General features: G+C 42.8%; 2 protein-coding genes and 1 long non-coding RNA gene across 3 annotated transcripts; 1 reads left to right on the top strand and 2 right to left on the bottom strand.

The window, feature by feature from the left end:
• Nucleotides 1-602: 602 nt before the first annotated feature.
• On the bottom strand, nucleotides 603-9,814 carry LOC136448377 (uncharacterized). The gene is made up of 4 exons (XR_010757870.1): nucleotides 9,484-9,814; nucleotides 8,336-8,491; nucleotides 6,972-7,082; nucleotides 603-5,627 (listed from the first exon to the last, which is right to left on the bottom strand). It is a non-coding gene; the product is annotated as an uncharacterized lncRNA (long non-coding RNA).
• A 1,168-nt stretch (nucleotides 9,815-10,982) lies between these two features.
• On the top strand, nucleotides 10,983-24,148 carry LOC136448372 (cingulin-like). Its single transcript, XM_066447798.1, has 16 exons — nucleotides 10,983-11,092; nucleotides 13,479-13,567; nucleotides 15,281-15,328; nucleotides 15,897-15,950; nucleotides 16,464-16,526; nucleotides 17,353-17,391; nucleotides 17,753-17,812; nucleotides 18,864-18,986; nucleotides 19,351-19,389; nucleotides 19,969-20,028; nucleotides 20,240-20,365; nucleotides 20,796-20,903; nucleotides 21,786-21,827; nucleotides 22,308-22,355; nucleotides 22,635-22,682; nucleotides 22,855-24,148. Exons 1-16 carry the CDS (start codon nucleotides 11,023-11,025, stop codon nucleotides 22,918-22,920), a joined length of 1,083 nt encoding a protein of 360 aa, XP_066303895.1. The 5' UTR covers nucleotides 10,983-11,022; the 3' UTR covers nucleotides 22,921-24,148.
• Nucleotides 23,853-25,322, bottom strand: LOC136421380 (SUMO-interacting motif-containing protein 1-like). Its single transcript, XM_066408673.1, has one exon. The coding sequence runs from the start codon at nucleotides 25,320-25,322 to the stop codon at nucleotides 23,853-23,855; it is 1,470 nt and encodes a 489-aa protein (XP_066264770.1).
• Nucleotides 25,323-25,333: the final 11 nt, after the last annotated feature.

Below are 25,333 nucleotides of genomic sequence, written 5' to 3'. Positions count from 1 at the left end.
TTCATCTGGTAATGACGTTATAAGAGATGGTCACGTCGTATAGACATTTAACTACTACCTTGTTAGTTGGACTTCATTTTCTGAAATGTAATTCTGCTCTTTTCAGTGTGTGTGTGTGTGTGTGTGTGTGTGTGTGTGTGTGTGTGTGTGTGTGTGTGTGTGTGTGTGTGTGTGTGTGTGTGATTACAGGAGACCAATCCACTCGTAAACGAATGTTTACTCCAGCTAGGAATATGTCAATATTTGTTACATTGTATCATTATTATTTTTTAAAATAAGTTTATGATATCTTGTCACCATTTGTACCTATCTAAGATTCTTTAGTGCTCATGTATGCTTTTGTATCAGCATATATCTATTTGTGGTCCAAATATAATTTTGTGAACTTGAGCGCATCTTCACTATGTCTGTTATTGTGGAAACAAAGTGTATATCTGCCTGGCAATATGTGAGTAACCTTACTGATCGTACGTGCACGTGGGTGTGATTGCAATAAGCCAATGTATGCGTGTACGAAGGTTTATTCTGCCTAGGAAGACAGCAATCTTATGATAGTAATCGTATAGATAAAAGACAATGATATAGAATGTAAACACTATGAGCAACGTTTATTAGTTTATTTACACAAAATAAATAAACACATTTGGGGAAAGCCTGTTTTTCATATGTCGACGGTTACCAGTTACGTGCCAGAAATTAAATTTCTGTTGCAAAGAGGGCAACTGCTAATGTCTACTCTGCCCGGCAGTATGTGAATAGTGAATTGAACTTGAAGTGCTGAATTGACCTTGTTGTCATTGACAATAATCTTTGATAATCTTTGATAACAATTTGATACTTTGATAACACAGAAGTTTCTTTTGTAGCGTTATGTGGTCGTGCCCTCAATGGATGGGGGTTTGAATTCAACTAGGAAATGCATTTCTAATTGATGCTGAAATTGGTGTGTAACACATAACCGGCTATCAGCTAGACATCATGTATTGGCCAAACCTACTTTTTTTTTTACTATATCTTAGAAATTACTTTTGTGGTAAGAAAGTATCATGAAAATCTTTATAGTAAAGTATAGTTTTACACTATATTGTATAGTGATTAGAACAATAAGTAACCATTTTGTTTACTATTATGCATAATGTATTTGTATACTATTATTATTAAGTGAAGACAATTTTTTTAAAGCAGAGTACCGGTATTTTTAGCTCTGTAGATCCAGCTACTGTATATACTACATGTACACATTAAATGTGTACTTTTATATTGTTTGATTTTTGATAGGACTGAAATTGATGGTGATTTTCTTTTGGTTTCAATGCTAATTTACTAGTAATATATGCATACCTGCTATTGTTTCTGATGCAATATTTTTTATTCCTTGAAGGGGGAAGAAAAATTTCTATGCTATGAGCACTAGCCTGAAGTCCAGCCTTATTAGCTTTCGTCCGCTACCCAAGCTCCTCTCCTCGCCAATATTGTCGAGGAGCGGAGCTTGGGTAGCAGACGAAAGCTAGTAAGGCTGGACTCCAGGCTAATGAGCACTTGTCATATAGGTGTTCCCAAATAGCCTCTGGGAAATATTGTTGGAAATAATACACAGTCACGTATTACTACAGTATAACCCTTTAATCCATGCAACTGCGGAAATGTGTTGCTCACTTTCACTAGATCATGGGATAAATAAATGAAATCCCACTTTGGCGAAACTTATTTTTATGCACAATTACATAATGTATATCATAATATTGTTATATGATATATCTCCGAGTATTGTTGTATTTGTCTTAGGGCATTAGCCAGGAAAATTGTAAAATACTATGAATACTTCCATGGGATTTCATAGAAAGCTTGCTCGAATACGGTTGTTCCATATCTTTCAACGTACATGATAACTTTTGGATAAAACCCTCATGTGTCAAGAAAGTTTCCCATTATCAATGCACTGATACTAGTTGCCAAACAGTCCGTTGTAAGATGCAAGTAAGGCCCGGGATGTCAGCTTCCATTCCAGTACACATAATATAGAGACTCTATGACGCTTGCAACCACCTGGACAAAACCAGGCGACGTCATGAATACGTAACTTATATCGTTATTGCCCTTAGTGTTTTCTATTCCTGGTCAATGCTGATAGCTTGGAGAACAAAGCTGCAACACACCGTGCATAATCTAGAGTGTCTTTATTTTATAACTGTGTCTAACATTTGAAACTACAAATTCGACACATTATACAGAAACCATATTGTTCCGTCACAGCAGACGTTTACATGTACATCACAGTCGTGGTTTTTGCTTTCTATTTAAGCTTGTTCTAATGTCCTGTACATGAGTAAGGTAATGCAGGCCATGATACTGGGTGTAGGCCAGAGTCCGTTTCCGTTCTTTGTGGGTCACGCCGGTAACTCTATCATCTTTCTGCTCAAAGTGGAATTTTTTTCCTCCGTCAAAAAGATGTACCCCAAAGACCATTTCTACCCTCTGTTTCGCATTTCCGTTGTCACATGTACTATCGCGCTTGCTCAAAAACTTGTTCAAAGCGTTCGTGAATTTTAGAAGGCATCTCATGTTGATTCCCGTAACAGTAAGTGAACCGTTTGCATATTCTAACATTTCTTTCAGTCTGTTCCAGACCCAAAGAGTGTGTGGAAAACGACTCTTAGATTGGAAGGTATATTTCGAGGAAGGACTTACAAATGAACAGTCTGCTTTAACAAAGGGGTTTCCGACCATGTCCAGCCACGGTTCGAATCTACTGATGAGGCTTAAATTTTCTGGAATGATTTTGGTTCTTTCATATATTTCAAATCTGTCCTTTTTACACATTGCAAGTGTCCTTCTTGAATCATGTCTTAACTTACCGTTCCTACTAATAAGCTCTTCCATTAGATCCCGACATAACGAACATATGGTTATTCTGCTGTCACCAAGAATACAGTCCTTTAAAATGGTCTTGAAGTTATCAAACCTTACGTCCCATTTTGAAAATGATGTCTGGTGGAAAAGACCCATAAATGTTTCCAGAGTCTTTTGGAGCTGAGAAACGACAGGGACTTTTGCAGTTTTTAGCCAGCCTAAAAGTTTTTTGGCTTCAAAATTCGTGGCATTGAACAATTTGAATAGCTCTTTTGAAAATTCTATTTGTCTGTTGATGTCTGCAACAGATGACTGTAGACTATAGCAATTATCAACTGCTGTCTTTAATGTCCGAAGTTGTGTGCGAAGCACATACCACGTGCACCCTACATAGTTATTTTCTATCAAAGCTACAGCCTCGGATAGAGCGGCACAATGTTCTGTGGGTAAGGACGAAGATTCTCTATGCTTTGACCTCTGCCCTTTGGCCTGATCGATGATTTTCCCAAGCTGACGTGCCACAATATTTGCTTGATACTTTATGCTTACCTCAATGTGGAACAAGAGGTGTTTCACAGGAGGAATGGAGTCTTGTTGTAAATTGGTAAGGCCTGTTTTTCTAAACTTGGAGTTCTGTGTGCTAGTAACGGACAGGACACTCTTCAGCACTCCAGGGTCCCCTAACAGATCGTGCCAGTCCTCACGAGCAAATTCTAGGATGTCAAACTCTTTACTCTCCCTGGGCAGTCCGAGTATCGCTTCAAAGTATCTGTTAGTGCAAGTAGACGTGTCCATGGAGCGGTAGTACATCGATAGCACCAGGGTGACTATCTTTGTAGCTTTTTGTATATCACTTCTGTAAGATGGCAGAAATGGCAGAAAGCGCTTCACCGAATTGCAGCAAAGCGATGATCGCATGTATTTTGTTTCATCGCTGCAATTCACTTCATCATCACACCGCGAAATGGCATTGAGTAAATCTGTCATCCATCGACGATCATGCAGGGCTGATGGCTGAATTAATCTAATTGCAACAGATGTCAGTGTGCTCAACGCCATCCAATGGTCTCCTTCCGTTGCACCTGTCTTTGGGCTTGAAAGCAGTATATTTTGCACCATGTCAAACGGTATTTCGTCTATATGCATTGATACATACGCGAAAAATGACATCGGAAGCCTAGAATAATCAACATTGTTAAGTTTTCCACTTTGAAGAAGTCTCCTATAAATAAAGAAAGACATATTTTCCAATGAGTTCATGACCTGATAGATATCAACCGGGAGCGAGTCAATATCATGGTGGTCACGTTCTTTGCTGTATTTATATGCCGCTTCCTTAAGCAGGTTATCCGCAATCTGTACCAGTAGGTCAACATTTACATCTTCGTTAAACGGACAAGACTGCAGAGTGCGGTTAAGAGAGTTTAAAAAATAAAGGGTGTGAAAGGGCAGATCCTTAGTGGAATGTTGTCCGCGAAGTAGGCGTGCTTGACCATAAAGGAGAAGGTACGCCTCTTCACAACCCCCCCATCGATGAAAAAACTCAGCGGACTTTCTTATGAATTTGTGTGTACCAATGATGGAGACATTTGTTTGGTGCCTGTCGACATTTAGTGCTAAATAATGGAGATGTGTCTTTAGGATCTCTGCCTGTAACCTGGATGTGTCATTATTGAGTAACATTGTCGAATATTTGAATGTGTTGTTCAGATGTGCGAGTCTCAAAGATTCGTTCATTTCTGCCACAACAACTTCCTGTACTATCCTGTTCACACTGAAAGCACAGGGTTGAAAGGCATGGCAACGAGAAGCCAGGGAAAATCTCTCTAGTTTTGCGACCATTTCCATCGTATCTAATTTGTCCAATCGCTTGGAAGTGGCGAGAAGCTTTGCAAAGTTTTCGCTGTCAGGTTTGGGGCAGGGGATGCAGTCTGGGCCCATGAATGCTGTCATGTTCAAAAGTACAGCGGCGCTAGGAGACAGTTGGTGCAGAGTGTAATCTAATGTTTGCCGTATATTCCTGTTCGCAACCTGCTCGATATCCATTTTATCTAGCAAGTCTACCTTCTTATCGGCGTTCGCTCCGATGTATTTTTCATGATACTCCTTGATGGAGCAGCCGGTTGTTTCAATGTATGCATACGCGAGCTGTAGGGCTAAAGGGTGATGGCCCAGGGATCGGCTTAGGCTCTTGACCCATCTTCGGTCAACCTCACCCCTAGAGCTGACTGTTTTGTTAAACAATGCCTGGGCCTCAGTACCACTGAACGGAGGGAGATTTACAACTGAAATACGCTCCTTATCAAGTCTTTGATGTTCCTGAGAAGTCAGAAGAATATTCATCGTCGCCGTGATGCTGTGAGGCAGTAGGGACTCCAAATCTTTCATGGTCTCTCTAACTGCCTCATCAGCTACCAACAACCAATATCGTGACTTTGTTAGGTGCTTTCTAAACTGTATAGCTACAGACTTACAGCTCATATCATCACTAGAGTGCACAGATTCTTCCCTCCTCCCACTAACATAAGAGCTGTAGTGACTGATACTAGCACACAGGTCCCCCTTACTCGCTAACCTGACCCAGAACACCCCGCCAGGGTACCTCCCCGCACGCCTGTGTCCGTACTCGATGGCCAGGGATGTCTTCCCGACTCCGCCTAGCCCTTTGATGAGGCAGGTCTGGTTCTGTTCGAGACACGCGTCGATCTCGCTGAAGACATCTTTCCGTCCCACGAAAGTCTTCATACGACGAGGGAAGACGACCATCAATGGTGTTTCTGAAACAGAATTAGGTTTCTCTCATGGTCTGACGAAAGGCATGTAATCTAGTCACCTAATGCACTGTTATCTTGTCCACACAGATAATGTACCATCGCTGGCTCACACCCCTTCCCAATAGACTGACTAAATCGCGCTCCTAGCGGCCGGTGTCACAGGGATTTCGCACCCCCCTGATTTTGAACCCCCCGGTGCGAAATCACTAGGGATCTCGCACCCCTCGGTGCGAAATCCCTAGCGATCTTGCACCCCCCAGCTAGGGATCTCGCACCCCCTCCTCGAACCCCCCTAGGGATTTTGAACCCCCCCAAATATTTCGAAAGGTGCTCTGTCTGTGCAGCAATTATATTCAAAACTGCATTTTGATATAATAAAGCCATAGTTTAACGTGGTAATCGAGAGTATTACAAGTTGCTGTGTCTGACAGAACAAACATCCAAGACTCCGGGAACCCATGCCCTGGACTAATGTAACGCTACTAGTATTTCAGCACAGCGCGATGATGGTGACTCTCTGTGCACGATGATTCGTTGTAATATTCCTCCTTTGTGCCATGAGGAATGTACGATTAGTTAATAGTTTTACTTCAATGTTCATAATTGATTTTTTAAATTATTTTAGAGACTTGAATAACATTTTATCATATAAAATTATATCACATATTGAATGGATGACGGGTGTTAAAGAGGGTTAGAAAAAATTTATCGAAGCCTGGGCCCGTCGGAAAAATGAAATCTTATGACATTTCTGAGTAAGAATTATTAGTTATTTAATGTTAAAAACTACGGGATAAAAAAAAAGCCACCAGGATTTGAACACAAGAACCATGACTCCCAGATAGTCATTGCACAACCCACTTCGTTACCACTTCAGTCAACAGAGCATTTGAAATGTCAGTTATAGTTACCAATCAATTTGTTAAAAAGATAGCCACTGGGAATTATGAATGCCGTAACAGAACACATACTACACCCTGGGGGTGCGAGATCACTAGAGGGGTGCGAAATCGCTAGGGATTTCGCACGGGGGGGGTGCAAATTCACTAGTGATTTCGAACCGGGGGGTTCAAATTCACGGGGGGTGCGAGATCCCTGTGACACCGGCCCGACTGTAACAGCTGGGGTCATTAACCTCCGCCAGAGAGCTTGTGTAAACACAGGCTACATTCCCACTAGAGGTGGCGGCCGCTGAACGACTGCTGAGCAATCGATTTGACGAATTTTTCGTTTGACGAATTTCATACATAAAGAACATTGTTTTTACGTTTTAGGTGTTTTGTTGTGTTTGGATCATACGTTTACATTCGCTCAGCGATCGCGGTCTCTTGAAAAGAGGACACTCACCGTCCATTCCGTCAGTGTGGTAAATTGTGACCATCCAGGCGCAGAACATCAAAGTCGTGAGGAAGATACTAACGGCTCCTAGTCGTTTCACCAGTGTCCATTTTGTGACATCTGCAAAACACACTGGTAAGCCACATACTGGAAAGAACACTCCATATAGTTTTACAATTCCATTGAATAAGGATGGTGGCTTTAAACGTACCGCACTGTGCCGTGACGTTCCTAAATGTAAAGCCCCTTTAAACTAACGATTATTATCGCCGTACAAACAAATCATATCGTATCAATATAAGGTAAAAAAGGAAAGTTTTTAATCATCAGCCAGGTTTAGATTCAAGTTTCGAGAGGGTTGACCGAATGACGAAAAATGACTGTTTGCATATGAAACATCTTGTGTCAACATATGCGGAATAGGCATGCAACATTGGCTCAACGTCCGGCCGGCTACAAAGTACAAAAGAGGTCGCATCTGACGCGTTATTGGTAGATTTGCTGATTAGATTTCCAATATGTACTTGTAGTCAACAGAACAATGGTAAGGGCCCTATCACACTTGTGCGTATATTCAAGTGCGCGTGAGTTGCGCATTAACATATTTTTTGGTTTAAGTAAGGTTTGCGGAGAAAAAATTGTTTTCTACTTTGACCCACCGTTGTACAGCCTAGTGATCGAACCTGAGAAATCACTTATTGGGCTGCAAACTTAACCTAAACCAAAAACATGTTAATACGCAACTCATGCGGACTTGAATATATAGGCCAAAGTTCACCATTACAGTCATGCGCAGAGGGTCCATTTTAATGCCAGACAGAAACCGCATGTATATGCTATTTAAAAGTAGCTGTAGGAGGCCTCTTTGTTGGAAATGTTGGTGTTTTTGAGCTGGAATTGACAGGTAAGGGTTGTGGCTATTTCATTTAGTTAGAAAAACAGGGTTTTAGCCGTGTTTGAAGTGTCCGGTACACTTTGAAATAGGTGTAGTTTGGATGTGATCAGGTCTTGTCAAGGGGGGTCAAAGGTCATGTCGGCATGTTTTGATAGAATTTCACCACTTTGCGCCGGTGGAAAATCGGCGAAACTCAGTAGATTGACACTTTAGAGGTCAGACTACGCTGCCAATGTGAGTTTTCCATGACCTAAACTTCAGGTAGGTGACTTTTAACAGCCTTTTTCTTATATGTTCATCATTGAAGTCTATGGGCGAGTCAAATGCTGTTCTTTACCCTATACGCACACATGTGACAGGGGCTTACTGCTGCAGTATTGGACAAAAATGTTTGCGGTGGTTTTAAGTTCGCGGTGAAACGGTCGCCGCGAAAACCGCGAACATAAAGCCACAGCGAATATTTCCGCATTTACAGCACCTTGTGGGTGCCGCCCAAGATCCTTCCTCCTTGTCTCTCCTCTCTTCACCGCTGTCTGAAGATCTGTCCGACTCTTTAATAGCTGTTTGACATGGTGCTGGTAGGGAACTTCCCTCAAGCTTTGGACGAAGTCGTCAAAACCGTCGTAGGGTAACTCTGCAACAGCAACACAGTGAATAAGGTCCATTGTAAGTTGGTTGTAAAATCGTACGTTTATGAATGTTTTAGAAGGTATAAGACGTACAATTTCAGAGGGTATACGATACCTGAATTTTAAAGTTTTACGTTATATGATAATCTCTTTCTAATAGGGTTTTCAGCTGAATTTATATAGGTCGGCTCCCCATTCCACTAGACGACGACCGAGTTGTGACCTCGTTGCGACGGATTTGTGTGACTCTTGACTTCATAATTGTAATATCATGCAACATTGAAAGTATGAATGAACAAAACACACAAAGCGTAATTTTTTATCTTTGAATTTCGTTGAGCGCTGTGTCAAATCGCTAGGTCGCAGCGAGGTCGCTGCCAAAATAGAATGGTGGTGAACGTACAACAAAACATATCTGATTGGCTGATAAAGCTATTTTCAGCAGTTGCCAACCAATGGGACGAAGGGTTGCGCCCCAGTGCCTGGAACCTTTGGACTTGGGTATAATGTTCACCTACGGAGGTTTTCTATGTGATCGGCAAAAGGCCATAAACCAGTCGCGCAATGTGTGTCAGTAAATGCACCGCAAGAAACTGTCCATTCTGAAACTTCATCCTCAGTGCACGCTACGTGCATATCTATGGCCTTTGACATAAGATAAGGGATCGGAAGGACTACTTATGCTAGGGTCACATTTCTAAGCCGGGGCCCGGCCGGGCAGCTTGTGGGAACGAAAACTATGATATAGAAGACAACAAAACATACAAAACTGACAATTATTCCTTACCATACGTTATGTATGTTCTTGATATTCAGCTTTTATTCTTTGTTTTCTCAAACAGCCCGGTCGGGCCCCGGCTTGGAAATGTGACCCTAGCATTAAAGGCAACACACCTGTTCTCTTTCTCAGTCTAAGTACAGTACACGTGAATGTGGCTAACATTTAGTAAACGTTTTATATTGCAGCTTGAAAACTGTTTAGGTAATGGAATCGTACCGAGCAGTTTGTCCAGTAGCGCCCTCGCGCCGCAGTCTGGTCCCTCGGTTCTCGCCCTGGCCCGGATGAACCCCGGGTCTCCGTCCCGCCAGTGGACCATGCTGTACCGCAGGACCAGGACCGGGTCCATGTCACGGACAACGTCATCATAGCAGTCCAGGATAACCTGTCGGTGGAGCGGGTCCATAGCGGCTACAGGCACTGAATAGTTTACAAAGTAACTTGGTTCTTTTCTTCCTGGTGTTCTTGTCACGTTCGACAACTTTCGATGACGTCATTGTCCAAAGTAGTCCTTTACTAGTCAATGAACAAACTTAGAAACAATGATTTCTCTTTTTTGCAAATGCAATACAAATATATGTGAAATTTTAGTAGTTTTTGGAGAATTGGACAGCGAATGGTTATAACCTTAGCTTTTGATTTGGTTGTTTAGAAAATAAACAACTTTCTTCGATTTTGTGGAGTGTGTGGAGGGACACCTGAGTAAAGCGGCCATGCATAGCGGATGGACTTGTGAAGCTTTAGGATCAAAGGTCGGTTCAAGCGTTGTGTTTGGTTTCGGGGCTGTATGTTTCTTTTAAAGCCCATCGGGTAAGCCGAAGATGTCAGAACTTCATAACAGTGAGATTTTGACGCCTTGTTTTCATTCACTTTCACACGAAATCCCATAGACAATTACGGTATACGTCAACATCACTTGTACAAAAATCAGGCGACGTCATGAATAAAGCCCGTCACACTCATGTGCGTATATCCAAGCCCGTAAGAGCTGCGTATTAACATGTTTTTGGTTGAGGTTAAGTTTGCAACCGAAGAATTAATTTCTTTGGTTTCATAACTAGACTGCTCAATGGTGGGTCAAAGTAGAAAACAACTTCCTCCCCGTAAAATTTAATGAATCCCCAAAAGTTACTGCGGAGCTCATGCGCCCTTGAATATGCGCACTAGTGTGACAGGGCCCTAAAGCACACACACACGGTGGTTAGTACGCTTATAAGAGGGTATCTCGTTGACGACTTCATTGAGACCGAACAGCGCGCTCAACGGATTCCATCGATAAAAACTGATCTTTCAAGCTTTGTGTGTTTTATTGTCTTTATAGTCATACTTGTACACTGTGATGATAATGTACAGTTTGCATGATATTCTGTAACTCTAATATAAATAAACATAAGTCGCAGCGAGGTCGCCAACGTGCCGCAGTCCAGTGACAGTGAGATACCCAGATGCATTGTTACAGTCATCCTTTGATTGTACATTCTACCTAAATCAGCATTGAAAAGATTAACAAAATGACATTTTGCGTAGAATTAAACCTGTTTGGTGACAGACAATTGTATGTGGCTTTGCCCAATCGTTTTTTCTAGACAAGCTATTTGAGAGTATCGAGGAAAGGGCTCAAATTACCCAACACCTGTATGACGTCAGGCGAAGTGCAAGAACAATGTTCCGCGTTCTATTATTATCGCCCATGACGTCATAACGTTCCATTGTTTATACTTCGCTCACTGCCAGGTAACGTATTCGAAAGCCGGCAGCATGGATATACGCTCACGATTTCGCAGCGTAATCAATGCGTCAAAATCCAAGAGAAAGCATCGAAAACCAGGTAAGGAATCGTAGAATATCTGAGTGTAATGTATCGGAGTGTTTCAGTCTGCTAGAATGACATCAGGTTATTTTTCTGTCAAAGTTTGTGGGCATGGATCTGTTGTAGTTAACGTTACAGCCATTTCTACTTGACTACCTGAATGGTGCGTATTTCTAATGGAAGTATAAACTGGATTTGTCGGATGTCCTGAGGCAAAATTACTTACACCAGACACAGTTGGCACTGTTGTCTCAGATACTTAAAACGAAACGGCGTGAAAAAAATTACTAGTACACGGAACTGTTCATGTCTCAAGTTAATGGCCAACCTTTGACGGCTATAAGAAATTCTAAGTTGTCAACAAATCCTTGAAAGCCTTAGAAAGATACGACATACTTATAGTCTATAATCTAGTGTTACTGGTTTTTCGCCGAGTCAATAAAAGATCGGAAAACGTAGCATATTTGCAATGAAGGAGGGAAAAGCGCTGACCGTTTTACATAACTCCGTCAAGAGTTTTTGTTTGTCCGTTCTTTCAGGTGTGTTTCTATATATAGTCGCTAGGTGTCACTTTGAGTGCTACTCTGGATCCGACGTAGCTGTGCAGCAGTGTTCAAACTGCCGTCATAACGTTTTGCTTTATACTCTTTACTTGTCCTTTGAAAGTTCGCATTCTTCTTGCTAGTTAGATTGAAATTAGGATGTGTTTGAAACAGATTTTCCTTGAAATACACCCCACCCTCCACCTGCATTCTAGAACATCATAATTTCATACAATGGACTTTGCTACCTTAACTCTAGCGGCAAGTTTATATGTATGTGCATGGTAAATCGTATAAGTATACTTGCTGTCCGTTCTGTGACGGTTTTAATGCGATTTTACATTACGCCGTCAAGAGTTTTTGTTTGTCCGTTCTTTCAGGTGTGTTTCTATAGTCGCTAGGTGTCATTTTGAGTGCTACTCTGGATCCGACGTAGCTGTGCAGCAGTGTTCAAACTGCCGTCATAACGTTTTGCTTTATACTCTTTACTTGTCCTTTGAAAGTTCGCATTCTTCTTGCTAGTTAGATTGAAATTAGGATGTGTTTGAAACAGATTTTCCCTTGAAATACACCCCCACCCTCCTCCTCCATTCTAGAACATATACTTTCATACAATAGGACTTTGCTACCTTAAACGTGACGTAGCGGTAAAATAATAGTGCGCCCTAAACATTGAACCGTGTGTAAAAACGTTATCGTGAATGCCAGCGAGGCACAAACTTTACTGTATAGCAGTATAATAAGTGGGCTTTTAGATCGTAGGAATGAGATTGTGAAGTATTCCCATTCGGCGTATAAATGCGCGTGACCTTTGCAGCTGCCTGCCGAGGTGAATCGGCTGCAGTTCCGTATGACCCCGCATGACCCCATATCAAAGTGGCCGTCAAATTTATCGTACCCTCGACTTCAACATATTCGTTTGCTGTGATTTTGTATGGCACCCTACTATTATTCATCCACGTCGATGTCGGTCACTTTGTGGTAACTATAGAAACTCCCGTAGGCCGAAAACTGTGTTCTGCTACCTTGAACCACATCGGGAATCGGCCAGGAATGGGCCAACGACGTTATATACCGCATAATTTGCATGATATATCAACCATTAACGTTGGTTCGCTTGGAATGCACCAGTTGTTTTGACTGTCAACCCTCCGTATCCATGGCAACGGCCACTTTAAGCGCCTCCCTATGCTTAACTATGGGACTTGGCGTGGAAGTGGCATTGGCCCGAGACGCGTCCCCCCCCCCCCTTTTCTGGCGCAACTAAACCTAAACCCAACTCTAAATGACTTAGAACGTTAGCACATGAACCGATGAACCCTTTTCAGAACAGAATAGTAAATTTGTCCAGCTAGCGAGACCACCAAACCGCCCCTCAGATAGGTCATGTACGGGGCCTACACCTATGCAGGGCGCCAAAGTGCAAAGTTGGCGATATCTCAACAACCATTCGGATTTCTGAGATAAAATGTGGTACAAATCTCCAGCTTGACTTGTTTTATTGATTGAATAAAAAAAAGTCATGTTCAAATTCGCTTAACGCCAGCGGCAAGTCTATATGGATGTGCATGGTAAATCGTACAAGTATACTTACTGTCCGTTTTGTGACGGTTTTGGATATGCGATTTTACAAGGAAAAATGTCACTGAATTAATCTCCTCTGTTCTGTTCAATCCGATAGCATGATGTGTTTTCCTTTACCTAAATGATCTTATGAGCTTGGGTTGGAGTCGTTATAGCAGTTGAATGTGAAACTATATATGTGATCATAGTATTAGCAGCAGAACTGTACAAGTTAATGTTTTCGCTTTGAAATGTCCCACTTTAACTGCGTTACATGGACGTTCTGTGCCTCCGTATAGAGAAAACGATGGTGGTAGAGAGGATAGAGGAAGAGGTCGCTAAAATCCGCCTAACTAACTGTGCGCTCAAGGAGTGCGTCCAGACCCTGGTGAGTACATGTACTAATAAGGCCATATTGATTCGACTATATGGATGACATCATCTGGGAACCTCAAAACTGATACGAGCGTGGGAATAGAAAAAAAAAGTTTGGCAAAAAAAGGGTTTCCTTCGTTATGAAAACTACGTGGTCAGGAAGGTTGAACAAATAACTAAACACACAGAGTATTGTAAGGGGGTAGGTAGTTGTTGTGACCTTGACCTCGATGGAGTATCCCTTACCAGTTCGTTAGTATAGTTGCGATGTGGGAAATGTACGCTCAACCCAAAGGAAAGACGAGGAGTCTGTTTGTTTGTTTGTTTGTTTGTTTGTTTGTTTGTTTGTATTGCATACCCGGTAAACCGCCTCAAGGCGTAACACACCAGGTTTGTACTGAACAGTACAAGCTGCATATCCGGACAGATTTCTATGATCCACTCACACCGGGAAGGACCCCTACTCTTTTCGATTAGTGTGGTGGGTTCTTTAACGTGCTCGAGGTGTGGCTCTCCTCAAACACAGGACCTCCATTTAACGTCCTATCCGAGGGACGTCTCCGTGACCGAAGTTAGGTGCTCATTTTCACTTGAGTGAAGTGAGGAAAGCCGTGTAAAGTGTCTTTCCTAAGGGCAAAACGTCAACGGGACAAATCAGGGAGCCCCGGATTCGAAACCGGAGCCAAGCACCGTGCCACTGCGCCACCGCGACGCCACATTTTGAAGACGTTGATCTGCATTCTAGCTCACTGCCCTCTCTCTACACTCCGCTCCAGACTTACTCTTATACATAGTTTCTCTTCCATTTATATATCTTCTATCTGCCTACGTTACTATTTCTGAGAAAAGGTACATTCTTCTACTATCTGAGTCATGATGACGCATTCGAAGACTCTTTTCCTTACAAGTAATGCATCATCCCTTGACCCAAATATGGTGAGATGGCCAAACTCAAATGACCACCAGGTCTATACATATATTGTATAAATACTGTAAGCATGTAACATAAGACCATGGGTCTAAAATGTGAAACATATATACATACATACATACCAGGCCTCGCCCCCCTGAGTGAAAAGTCATTACTAGTATCTCTCCGATCCCCGGATAATTTACTCAGGCCCTCCTCCGAGGAAACAGTGTCAGTCTATTGTGCTTTCTTGAACAGAGCACTAGTCAGAAGTGTCTCAGAACATCATCCTAGGGAAAGCTTGGAAAGTACCAGAAACCCAGAAACAATACAAAGCCAGCGAACCTTTAGTTATTACAGTATGGTTTACCGAAATATAGATTCTTAATTTTTGTTCTTTCACATCTTCCTTGACTTTGAAATTGACTTTGGCATTCTACGGCATTACTATCCGTTTCCGTAATTTTGCAATATACCGCATGTAGTTGCTCACTTTGCAGCTGCTTTGTACAATTTACAACATAGCCATTTGCAACTTTTTTTGGGGGAAAAGGACGAAAATTTATGCGAGCGCGGATGTCATCCATATAGTCAAATAAACATGGCATAATCTATGCATATTATTGATCTGTAACAATCTGTAAATGTGTGGTTCTATCGGAGATGGTACTCAATACTTGGAGATGAGCAAGGGAAGAAAGAAAAAAGGAATAGAGATCAAAATGCAATTATGGCAGCAAGCAGAAACTAACGTCGGATCTATCTCTTTATGTTCGTTGATCTAAACTCGGCAATTTTCTTTTTTCTTTTTCATAGAATGCCAAGTCGGAGCAGATGCACAGATGTGCTACACAACAGGCATCTGTGAGTAGTTCCTATCAAAACAAAATCGCTACATTTAGCATAGCCCGGTCCGGGCAGACAAATGCACACTGAAATAATTTTATACAGGCCATGTTTGACAAATGTTTCATCATGTTTGTTCACTAGCTTCACAATATTAATTCTGTAAGGCACTGGTCACATCTGTCCAATATAATGCGGATATCAAAACATATACTAGAGACTATCAATTATTGAATAAAACAACCCAAGTGTCCTTAGGGTTTAGATACAAAATATTGTTCCAAATTCTATTTTCATTCGGGTTGTTCATTCATTCAATGTAAAACGTACTATTTCATCATATCATGTATTGAGTAATGATGTTAGATTAGTACACTAGTATAGATAGTCTATTGTATTGTTAATAATACATCTCATTTGCCTTACATTGTATGTACCTGATAAACTTTGACTTGACTTGACTTTCAAAGTTAAAATAAATACATGCAACTTCAACAGTTTAGATCGCAACGTACATAACAGTGTGTACACCTGTGACATACTTTATTGATTAAAGAAATGTTCTGTTTTATTTTCCCATTGAAAGACAATAAGTTCGCTCCTGAACAGTCACAAGGACATCGTGGCGAAAAAAGACGAGGTGAGTCATTCTCCAAGCAGAGGTTTTGATCGTGGGGCTAAAGGGAAGGGAGGGCAGCGTTAAAAATTCCGGTCACTACTAGCCCCACGATCGAAACCTCTGCTTGGAGAATAAAGTTGAGTATAATCGTCGTTATGGTAAGAAACTGTATTAATACAAAGTCCATAATACAAAAATCTGCCCTTTTCTATGCTCAACTGTGAAAATATCCAGTTGAAGCATTTTTCCGACACAAAAAAGTTAGACTAAGTGTTTCAAGTTAAACTTTTCATGATTAGCTCCGACAATCGTATGCCCAATCGGAGCGACCATGGCCACATCGAGGCGTACTTTACGAATTACGTGGAATACAGTCAAGAGACTGACAGAAACTGCCGACCGTCTTCTGAGACGTAAAGAGCCGAAGACACGAATCACGTGGCTGAATACAGTCAAGAGAAAGAGCAATAACAGTCATGTCTTCCTAGCATCATGTCCATTGTGCTTTATTAATGTTTCATTCTCTTCTTTTAGGCTCTGCAGCAGGCAATGCTCAAGAGCAAGGCCCACAACCTTGTTCAAAATGTCATCACAAAGGTAAGAATGTATCTATGCATCTCTTTGAGTTTCGCATTCCAATGAAAGAACAAGAGTTCAGAGACCTCAAATCTCGATAAGATATGTATCATGCAAATTATGCCCACATTTGCATAATTCATATTTATGTTCACTGTCAAATAACATCCAAATGCCACAAGTATGAAATTCCAATTATATACCAATATGGCATTACAGTATTTTCTCATTGATTATACAAATTAGGTCTTCATTTGTATAACTTAACGAAGTGGGTTTGTATACTGCCCCCAGTAATTATGCAAATTAGATTTTGATTTACATTATGACCATTTCATCACATCAAGTAACACTTAAGCTATCCACATAATGGAAACAAGTAAACAGGTTTGGTTGTATATCCCTCTGTGGTATGACCACAACCTGTTGGGTCCCTAGGGAATTCATGACCCAGTTTCGAAACCAACAGGTAATCCTCATAACTTGTGCAAATTCAGTCTCAATTGGCAGAATTTGCAATTCATTGTGTACATCTATCTCTAAGCTACCTGCATAGTAAATAACATGAAAATTTGTTGCTCCTTTCTTCAGTTATTCTTCATAGAATATTTTGACAAATACGCCATTGCAGTTCCAGTGATACATACTTTTTTCTTTCTTCCCTTGCCCAAAATCGACTTTGACCTTTCTCCTCCCAACACCTGCCCACATAGGAAGAAAGTTCAGCATTGTATTATGATCACTACCAACACAGATTGGCTTCCATGATAAGGTGACAAATGTCGTCTCACAATCCCCACCATTTCCTTGGACTAATCATAGTATCGTTAAATGTTCGAATCCACAGGCCCTGGCCGCCACAATTACGGACCTGCAGAAAACTCAGGTAGGTTGAAACAGCATCATCGGTTAGAAAACAAGTCATACTAGTATTCGTTTGTAGGCACCGTGGATGAGCAAGGTGTAGCAGCCTTTATCCATGGAGTTACTAGTATTAACCAATATCCCTTATATGTATTTCAATTTATATGCCACTGACTTACTATATGACCACCAAATATGACTAAAACTTTCTCTGGGCCCTTGGTACATGTAAGAAAGAGTTGCCATTTTTAACTGGTCATTGCATTTTCATGAACGACAAGATCTATATATAGCGTCTAACTGTCACAAAGCATTTGAAGAACACAACATTCTGCCTACGGCAAAGGCCTCTTTTGATTCTGAGGCAAATATCTGTTTCTCAGTACACGTTTCAGAACGATCTAGCAAAGAGCAAGAAAGAAGAGGAAAATCTTCGCGCGAAGGTAGGTTTTGCTTCCGTTATCCTTCTAGTAGACTCCCTGCTATCTCATGTCAAACGCTTTAGATGCCACTCAATATCGATGTAACAAGCCGCATCGCATTTTTATGCACCAGTTGACGATAGCAATGGTTGTAAGAAAAATGTTGTAATGTATTGTAAAATGCTCCTTTAGACTTTGATTCAGTCTTCAGTTCGCAATTGGTCCCCTTTAATAAGGTCATGTGGCGTAACGGCAGGGTGTTCGGCCCAGATCCAAGCAGTTCGGGTTCGAATCCCCCTGAAGCCACTGATGTTGTAGCCTGGAATCCCGACCTATTTATAGCTGCCGGGGTCTCTTCTGTCCTCCCTCCGCAAATCCCGACCTATTTATAGCTGCCGGGGTCTCTTCTGTCCTCCCTCTGCAAAATAGGTCTGGCCCTCATCCATTCGAAATCAGTTGAAATTTGAATACCCCGCATAGAAAGTATGCGAGCCAATCAGGCTCCGTGGTCCACTTCGGGAGGCACAGCGATCATCATCAACATGGCCGGCCCCCATGCGGAGGGAGGACAGAAGAGACCCCGGCAGCTATAAATAGGTCGGGATTCCAGGCTACTGATGTTGTGCCCTTGGGAAAGGCACTTAACACGACGTTCCTCACTCCACTCCCAGGTGTAAAAATGGCTATATTTTACGTGGCACTGTTAATATAAGTTATGAAAAACTTGAGTGCAGTGCCACATCGTCCTTGTCTGGTAAAAAGCGAAGTAGAAAAAAGAAAAACAAGTGGGCCAATTAGAAATTATTGCCATAGCGAAGGTGTCTGGGTTGATCTTTTACTTCACTGTAAGGAAAGTACCAACGTAGCACTCTTAGTTCTGCCATAATATTTATTCAAAAAGCACTTAGAAATCAGAAAGGCGTCTGTCAAGCAGATATAGAAAGGCACCATAACTCGAGGAGATTTAAGCAGATGCAGATATTGAAAGGCCGGAGCACACTCCCGCTGTAGTCTCCTGTCTCTATATACTATTAAGCTCGCTCCTAAAGCTTCGCTAAAAATTCTCCTGTAGGTTGTCGATCTTGAAATGGAACTGCAAAGGAGCAGGCATGAACACGAGAAAGTGATGAAGGACAAGGCAGACATCCATTTGGACCTGCAGTCTGTTAGGACCCAACATGCCAAGGAGGTTCAGGTCAGTGTCAATGTTTGAAATACAGTCTCTCGTCTGGCGTCGTGTTGGTGTAAGGGGTAGGATGTTTGGTCCAGAACCCAATGGTCCTGGGTTCGAATCCTGTAAAAGGCCATCGATGTTGTGCCATTAGGAAATGCACTTTACCTTAACCTTCCCGTCTAATGTTATTCCGTCTCAGTCTTTACAAAATTATACATGTGGTAGATCAAGAGCACATAATATTTGAGCCTCAAAAATATTTGATGAAGGGTGAAACACATGTTCATTCAGAATTTGCAGCCGACAACGTTGACATATGTCGTCTCGCAATCCCCACCATGTCCCTGGAACTAATGGTAGTATCGTTAAATGTTCGAATTCACAGGCACTAGCCGCTACAATCGCGGACCAGCAGAAAACTCAGGTAGGTCGAAACAGCAGCATCTGCTAGAAAACAAATGCAGAAATATTCGCGGTGGTTTTATGTTTGCCATTTTTGCGGTGACCTCTTTACCGCGAACTCAAAATCAACGCTAACAGCCATTCCATCGTGTACCTGTAGCGCTACTATTGTTTCAAACGCGTATTCAAACCACCGCGAACACTCCATTTTATCCCTACCGTGAAATTGAATCCCCGCGAACATTTCTGCAGTATTCGTTTGTAGGCACCGTTAATGAGGAAAGGAGTAGCAGCCTTTATCCATGGAGTTTTTCACACATGTCCCTTATATATATATGAGATATAGGCCACTTACTTACTATATGACCACCAAAAATGACTAAAACCTTCTCTGGGCCCTTGGTAAGAAAGAGTTGCCATTTTTAACTGGTCATTGCATTTTCATGAACGAAAAGATCTATATATAGAATATAACTGTCACAAAGCATTAAATGCTTTGTGACAGTTATATTCTATATAAAGATCTTTTATTTTGAAGAATATAACATTCTGCCTACGGCGAAGGCCTCTTTTGATTCTGAGGCAAATATCTGTTTCTTAGCGCACGGTTCAAAACGACCTAGCAAAGAGCAAGAAAGAAGAGGAAAATCTCCGTGGAAAGGTAGGTTTTGCTTCCGTTATCCTTCTAGTAGACTCCCTGCTATCTCATGTCAAACGCTTTAGATACCACTCAATATCGATGTAACAAGTCGCATCGCATTTTTATGCACCAGTTGACAATAACAATGGTTGTAAGAAAAATGTTGTAATGTATTGTAAAATGTTCCTTTAGACTTTGATCCAGTTTTTATTTCGCAATCGTTCTCCTGTAGGTCGTCGGGCTTGAGTTGGAAGTTCAAAGGAGCAGGTGCGTCCATGAGGAAGAGATGAAGCACATTGCAAACCGCCATTTGGAGCAACTGCAGTCTGGTAGAGCCCTACATGACAAGGAGGTTCAGGTCAGTGTCAATGTTCGAAATACGGTCTCTCGTCTGGCCTCGTGTTGGCGTAAGGGGTAGGATGTTTGGTGGTCCTGGGCTCGAATACTTTAATGCGCCACCAATTTTGTGCCATTAGGAAAGGCTGATGTTATTCCGTCTCAGTTTTTACTTCACGCCCAACCTGGCAAACCATATGCCAAGTTATACACCAATGCGACAACGGGATCGTGAGTTTTAGCTGCGAACGTGCAACAACATCATTTCTAATACTCCTGCCAGGAGGTCACCTTCTCTCCCGGAATGATAGAGTTGAAATTATCAGAACAACTTGGATACACGTCTTGAGACACAAGTTTGTTCAGTTTACCGTGTCAGACGACTTTATGACACAATGCGAAATTTTTTATCGCTGGCTGACTTATCGTAGAGCTGCGTCACACGTTTACAGGTTCTATCTGCAGAGTTGGAAGACGTCCGAAATGACGTCAGTCTGAGTGCGACGTTTGTCCGTGACATCATGGAAGCTTCGAACAAGGTGCACGAAGAAGAAGTCCAGGTCAGTGCCTACCTTTCATTTGTTATTTCTCTTTTGATTTTTGCCATAACCGACGCCCTCTTGCCGAATTCTAGTCAGTCTATCTACTTATAGATAAGCCTTTAGAAGATATGTATATTCAAACATTCTTTCATAACCTGTTGAAAGATGAAGGAAAACTAAGATTTAACAAAAACGTAAAAACGATCTACGAAAATTATCTGTATCATAATGACTTTGACCAACGTGCGGCAATATGTAAGATAAGAATTAGCGTGCACCCATTAGAAATAGAGAAAGGGAGATACAAAAAGCTACCGGTCCAGGACAGAACATGTAAACAGTGTGCAACGAAAGCAGTGGAAAATGACATACATTTTATATGCGAATGTCCCAAATTTGAAGCCGAAAGAAACAGATTATTCACGAAATTATCCGAAATCTCCAAAAACTTTTCTAGATTAAGAAATACACAGAAACTCATATTCCGTTTGAAATCTTCCAACCCACTCATCATTGAAAGTGTGTGACTTTTTATTTGCCGCTGCTTTCAGAGAAGAAATCAAACCCCGCATTAGTACCGTAGATATAGAAACTTACTGTAGAATAGCAATATAGTATGATCATTACATGTATACCTTTTGTTTGACTTTACATTTGTACTACGACACTGTTGCTAACATGCAATTAGCCTACGGGCATGAATTTGCAATAAAACTTAACTAACTTGATTTTTGCCTTTCATAACCGACGTCCTCTTGTTGTCGAATTTTAGTCTGTCTATCTACTTATAGATAAGCCTTTAATGTTTTGAATTTTTTATATCAATTAACTAAAAAGCAGTTTTAAACAGCGACTGAAATAAAACAATAGAAGCCAAAGATATACTGTCAACGTTTTCAGCGTCTAAGAAAGACCATGAAGAGAAGACTTCAGGAGTCAAAGGTAGGTCAACAGAGGGAGTTTAACAAATGCAAGTCATTTACAAGATTTATGAATTACTAGAATATTCTGCAATTAGTGACATATTTTAAAGATAACAAACACGCACCTCGAAATTTTCATGTCTTGTTCATGGAGTGACCCAGTCTCGCGAGAAGAGTGTTTGTTACCTTTAGAATGTGTCACTGATTGAAGAATATTCTAGTAACTGTGATTATACGTGACTGATGAATATCTTCAACGATGTTTTATAAGGAAATGTTGCTATTATAACTTTTTGGCTGAGATAAGACTTTCATGCTTTAAAGGAACTTGCTATTTGAGTTGAGGAAATGATCAACTGATATGATTTATGCAAACGAGGACCTTATTTGCATAAGCAATGATAAACTTTTTTAATACTTGATATCATTTGGCGTTCATGGAGGCAATAAGCCTTTTTTGATTCTAAAGCACACATTTGTTTCCCGCCATACGATTCAGATCGAGCTAGCAAAGAGTGAGAAGGAGGCAGCAACGTTACAAACAGAGGTAGGTTATACTTCCGTTTTCATCCTCCTCTCCCATGTCACACGGCTTAGAGGACGTTCAGCATCGTTATAACAAGTAGCAAGGACCTACAGCTAGTAGTACTACTACGGCAATGAGTTAGTGGTAATGTCAATGGTTGTAAATGCTGTCATGTGACTCATGTCACAACAAAATTTAGATTGCCACTAACGGACATCGTGACCAACAAACGGACGACACAAACTGTTGAATCCATCGTTAAGTTATTCAGGATTATTTTTTCACAACTATTTTTTTCAGCTCCTTTCCATTCGTCTAACATTGGAAGGGAGGGAGAAGGAAGTGAAGGTGAGTGTCAATGTCTGATTTGATATTTCTTGTCTGCCTTCTCTCTAATTTAGATACAACCTTGGCATTTTCATTTTGTACGCAGTGGTCATCGATCTTTCATGTGCACGTGCTTCAATGGCTTGTAAATATTTTCTAATGTTTTGACCCTCTCGCTATTCCTTTGGCGTAGGATTGGAAGAGGAAGTGCTCTTCTCTCGGAATGGAGCGAGAGATTTTCAGGGCAAGTAGCCAGTGACTAGCACTTTTCGTTCTTGTCATGAACGTTAAAGAGTATGAATAAGTAATGTGAGATCTAAAAGTTTCATCAGAGTTGGCTTTGGGGTCGAAAAGGCTGTTTTGAAACTTAAGAATTTTCACGGCGTTACCTGTTTTCTTTTATAACCTACGCAAGCTCTGGCTTTTCGAGGCTCAGTGTTGCGCATTTTCGCACAGTTTAGTTTAGTTTGCAACGTCTTGTATTTCCTTTTGATTTTACCGACATTTGAAGGCCTAAAACTGCCTTGTACGTTTTACATACTGGTGTCAGATACTGCGGTTGCCGAATGCTGTCCAGTCGAATCCACCTGAGTCCGTAATATTACTAATAAGAGTTAAAGCTTCTCCATATACGGAATGGAGCTTTGTTCCTGTTTGACAATACTTTATTTCAAGATAAAATTGTCAGAGATTTTATAAAACCTAATATGTAAACACGAGGTGGTATACATGAAGTTTAAACTTTGGCTCAAGATAGACGGCATAACTTTCTTTGTTGAATAACAATAAAGGCCTACTCGGAAAATATGTTTTCATTTAGATAGATTGTATTTCATGATCACTTCAAGTATCTGGTTAAACGATTCATAGTTTAGCTGTAGTGTCTGTCGTGTCAAGTAAATATCACAAGGCAATACATGTCGGGACAATCTATAGTAAAGTTACCTTATGCTAGCTAAGGTCACATTTTCAAATCAACTTCCAGCCGGGCAATTCACGGGAAATAAAGTATGACGTAAAAGGTAACAAAACATGCGGAATAATATAAATGAATCAGTCCTAAGCATAGCGTGTGTGAATATCTTGATATACACCTTTTATTTTTTTCGTTCCCGCAAACAGCAGGTCGATCCATCTGATGGTCTGACCACACATTAGCCTGAGTACCATCCTTTGTAGCAAGAGTTAACCTCATTGTAGTAACCGGGCGCTGGCCCAGTGCTTTTTTGGCTTTGCTAACCACGGAAACATTGAGCCAGCGGTTACATCGTAGACGGTACTCAGGCTAACGTCAACACATGCTCTACATTCTAGGTCATGGCCACCAAGTGTTCTCCGGACGGGGAACCCGCCACCGCCACTCTGCTGCACCACCGCCAGCAGGCCGGGGAAACCGCCACTCAGCTGCATCACCGCCAGCAGGCCGGGGAAACCGCCACTCTGCTGCATCACCGCCAGCAGGCCGGGGAAACCGCCACTCAGCTGCACCACCGCCAGCAGGCCGGGGAACCCGCCACTCTGCTGCATCACCGCCAGCAGGCCGGGGAAACCGCCACTCAGCTGCATCACCGCCAGCAGGCCGGGGAAACCGCCACTCAGCTGCATCACCGCCAGCAGGTCGGGGAACCCGCCACCGCCACTCTGCTGCATCACCGCCAGCAGGCCGGGGAAACCGCCACTCAGCTGCATCACCGCCAGCAGGCCGGGGAAACCGCCACTCAGCTGCATCACCGCCAGCAGGCCGGGGAACCCGCCACTCAGCTGCACCACCGCCAGCAGGCCGGGGAACCCGCCACCGCCACTCAGCTGCATCACCGCCAGCAGGCCGGGGAAACCGCCACTCTGCTGCACCACCGCCAGCAGGCCGGGGAAACCGCCACTCAGCTGCATCACCGCCAGCAGGCCGGGGAAACCGCCACTCTGCTGCACCACCGCCAGCAGGCCGGGGAACCCGCCACTCTGCTGCATCACCGCCAGCAGGCCGGGGAAACCGCCACTCAGCTGCATCACCGCCAGCAGGCCGGGGAAACCGCCACTCAGCTGCATCACCGCCAGCAGGTCGGGGAACCCGCCACTCAGCTGCATCACCGCCAGCAGGCCGGGGAACCCGCCACCGCCACTCAGCTGCATCACCGCCAGCAGGCCGGGGAACCCGCCACCGCCACTCTGCTGCATCACCGCCAGCAGGCCGGGGAACCCGCCACCGCCACTCTGCTGCATCACCGCCAGCAGGTCGGGGAACCCGCCACTCAGCTGCATCACCGCCAGCAGGCCGGGGAACCCGCCACTCAGCTGCATCACCGCCAGCAGGTCGGGGAACCCGCCACTCTGCTGCATCACCGCCAGCAGGCCGGGGAACCCGCCACCGCCACTCTGCTGCATCACCGCCAGCAGGTCGGGGAACCCGCCACTCAGCTGCATCACCGCCAGCAGGTCGGGGAACCCGCCACCGCCACTCTGCTGCATCACCGCCAGCAGGCCGGGGAAACCGCCACTCTGCTGCATCACCGCCAGCAGGCCGGGGAAACCGCCACTCTGCTGCATCACCGCCAGCAGGCCGGGGAAACCGCCACTCAGCTGCATCACCGCCAGCAGGCCGGGGAACCCGCCACTCTGCTGCACCACCGCCAGCAGGCCGGGGAAACCGCCACTCAGCTGCATCACCGCCAGCA

The sequence above is a fragment of the Branchiostoma lanceolatum genome, chromosome 1 (genome assembly GCF_035083965.1).
Source record: "Branchiostoma lanceolatum isolate klBraLanc5 chromosome 1, klBraLanc5.hap2, whole genome shotgun sequence".
NCBI lineage: Eukaryota > Metazoa > Chordata > Leptocardii > Amphioxiformes > Branchiostomatidae > Branchiostoma > Branchiostoma lanceolatum.
This window is presented reverse-complemented; position numbering and strand designations above follow the sequence as displayed.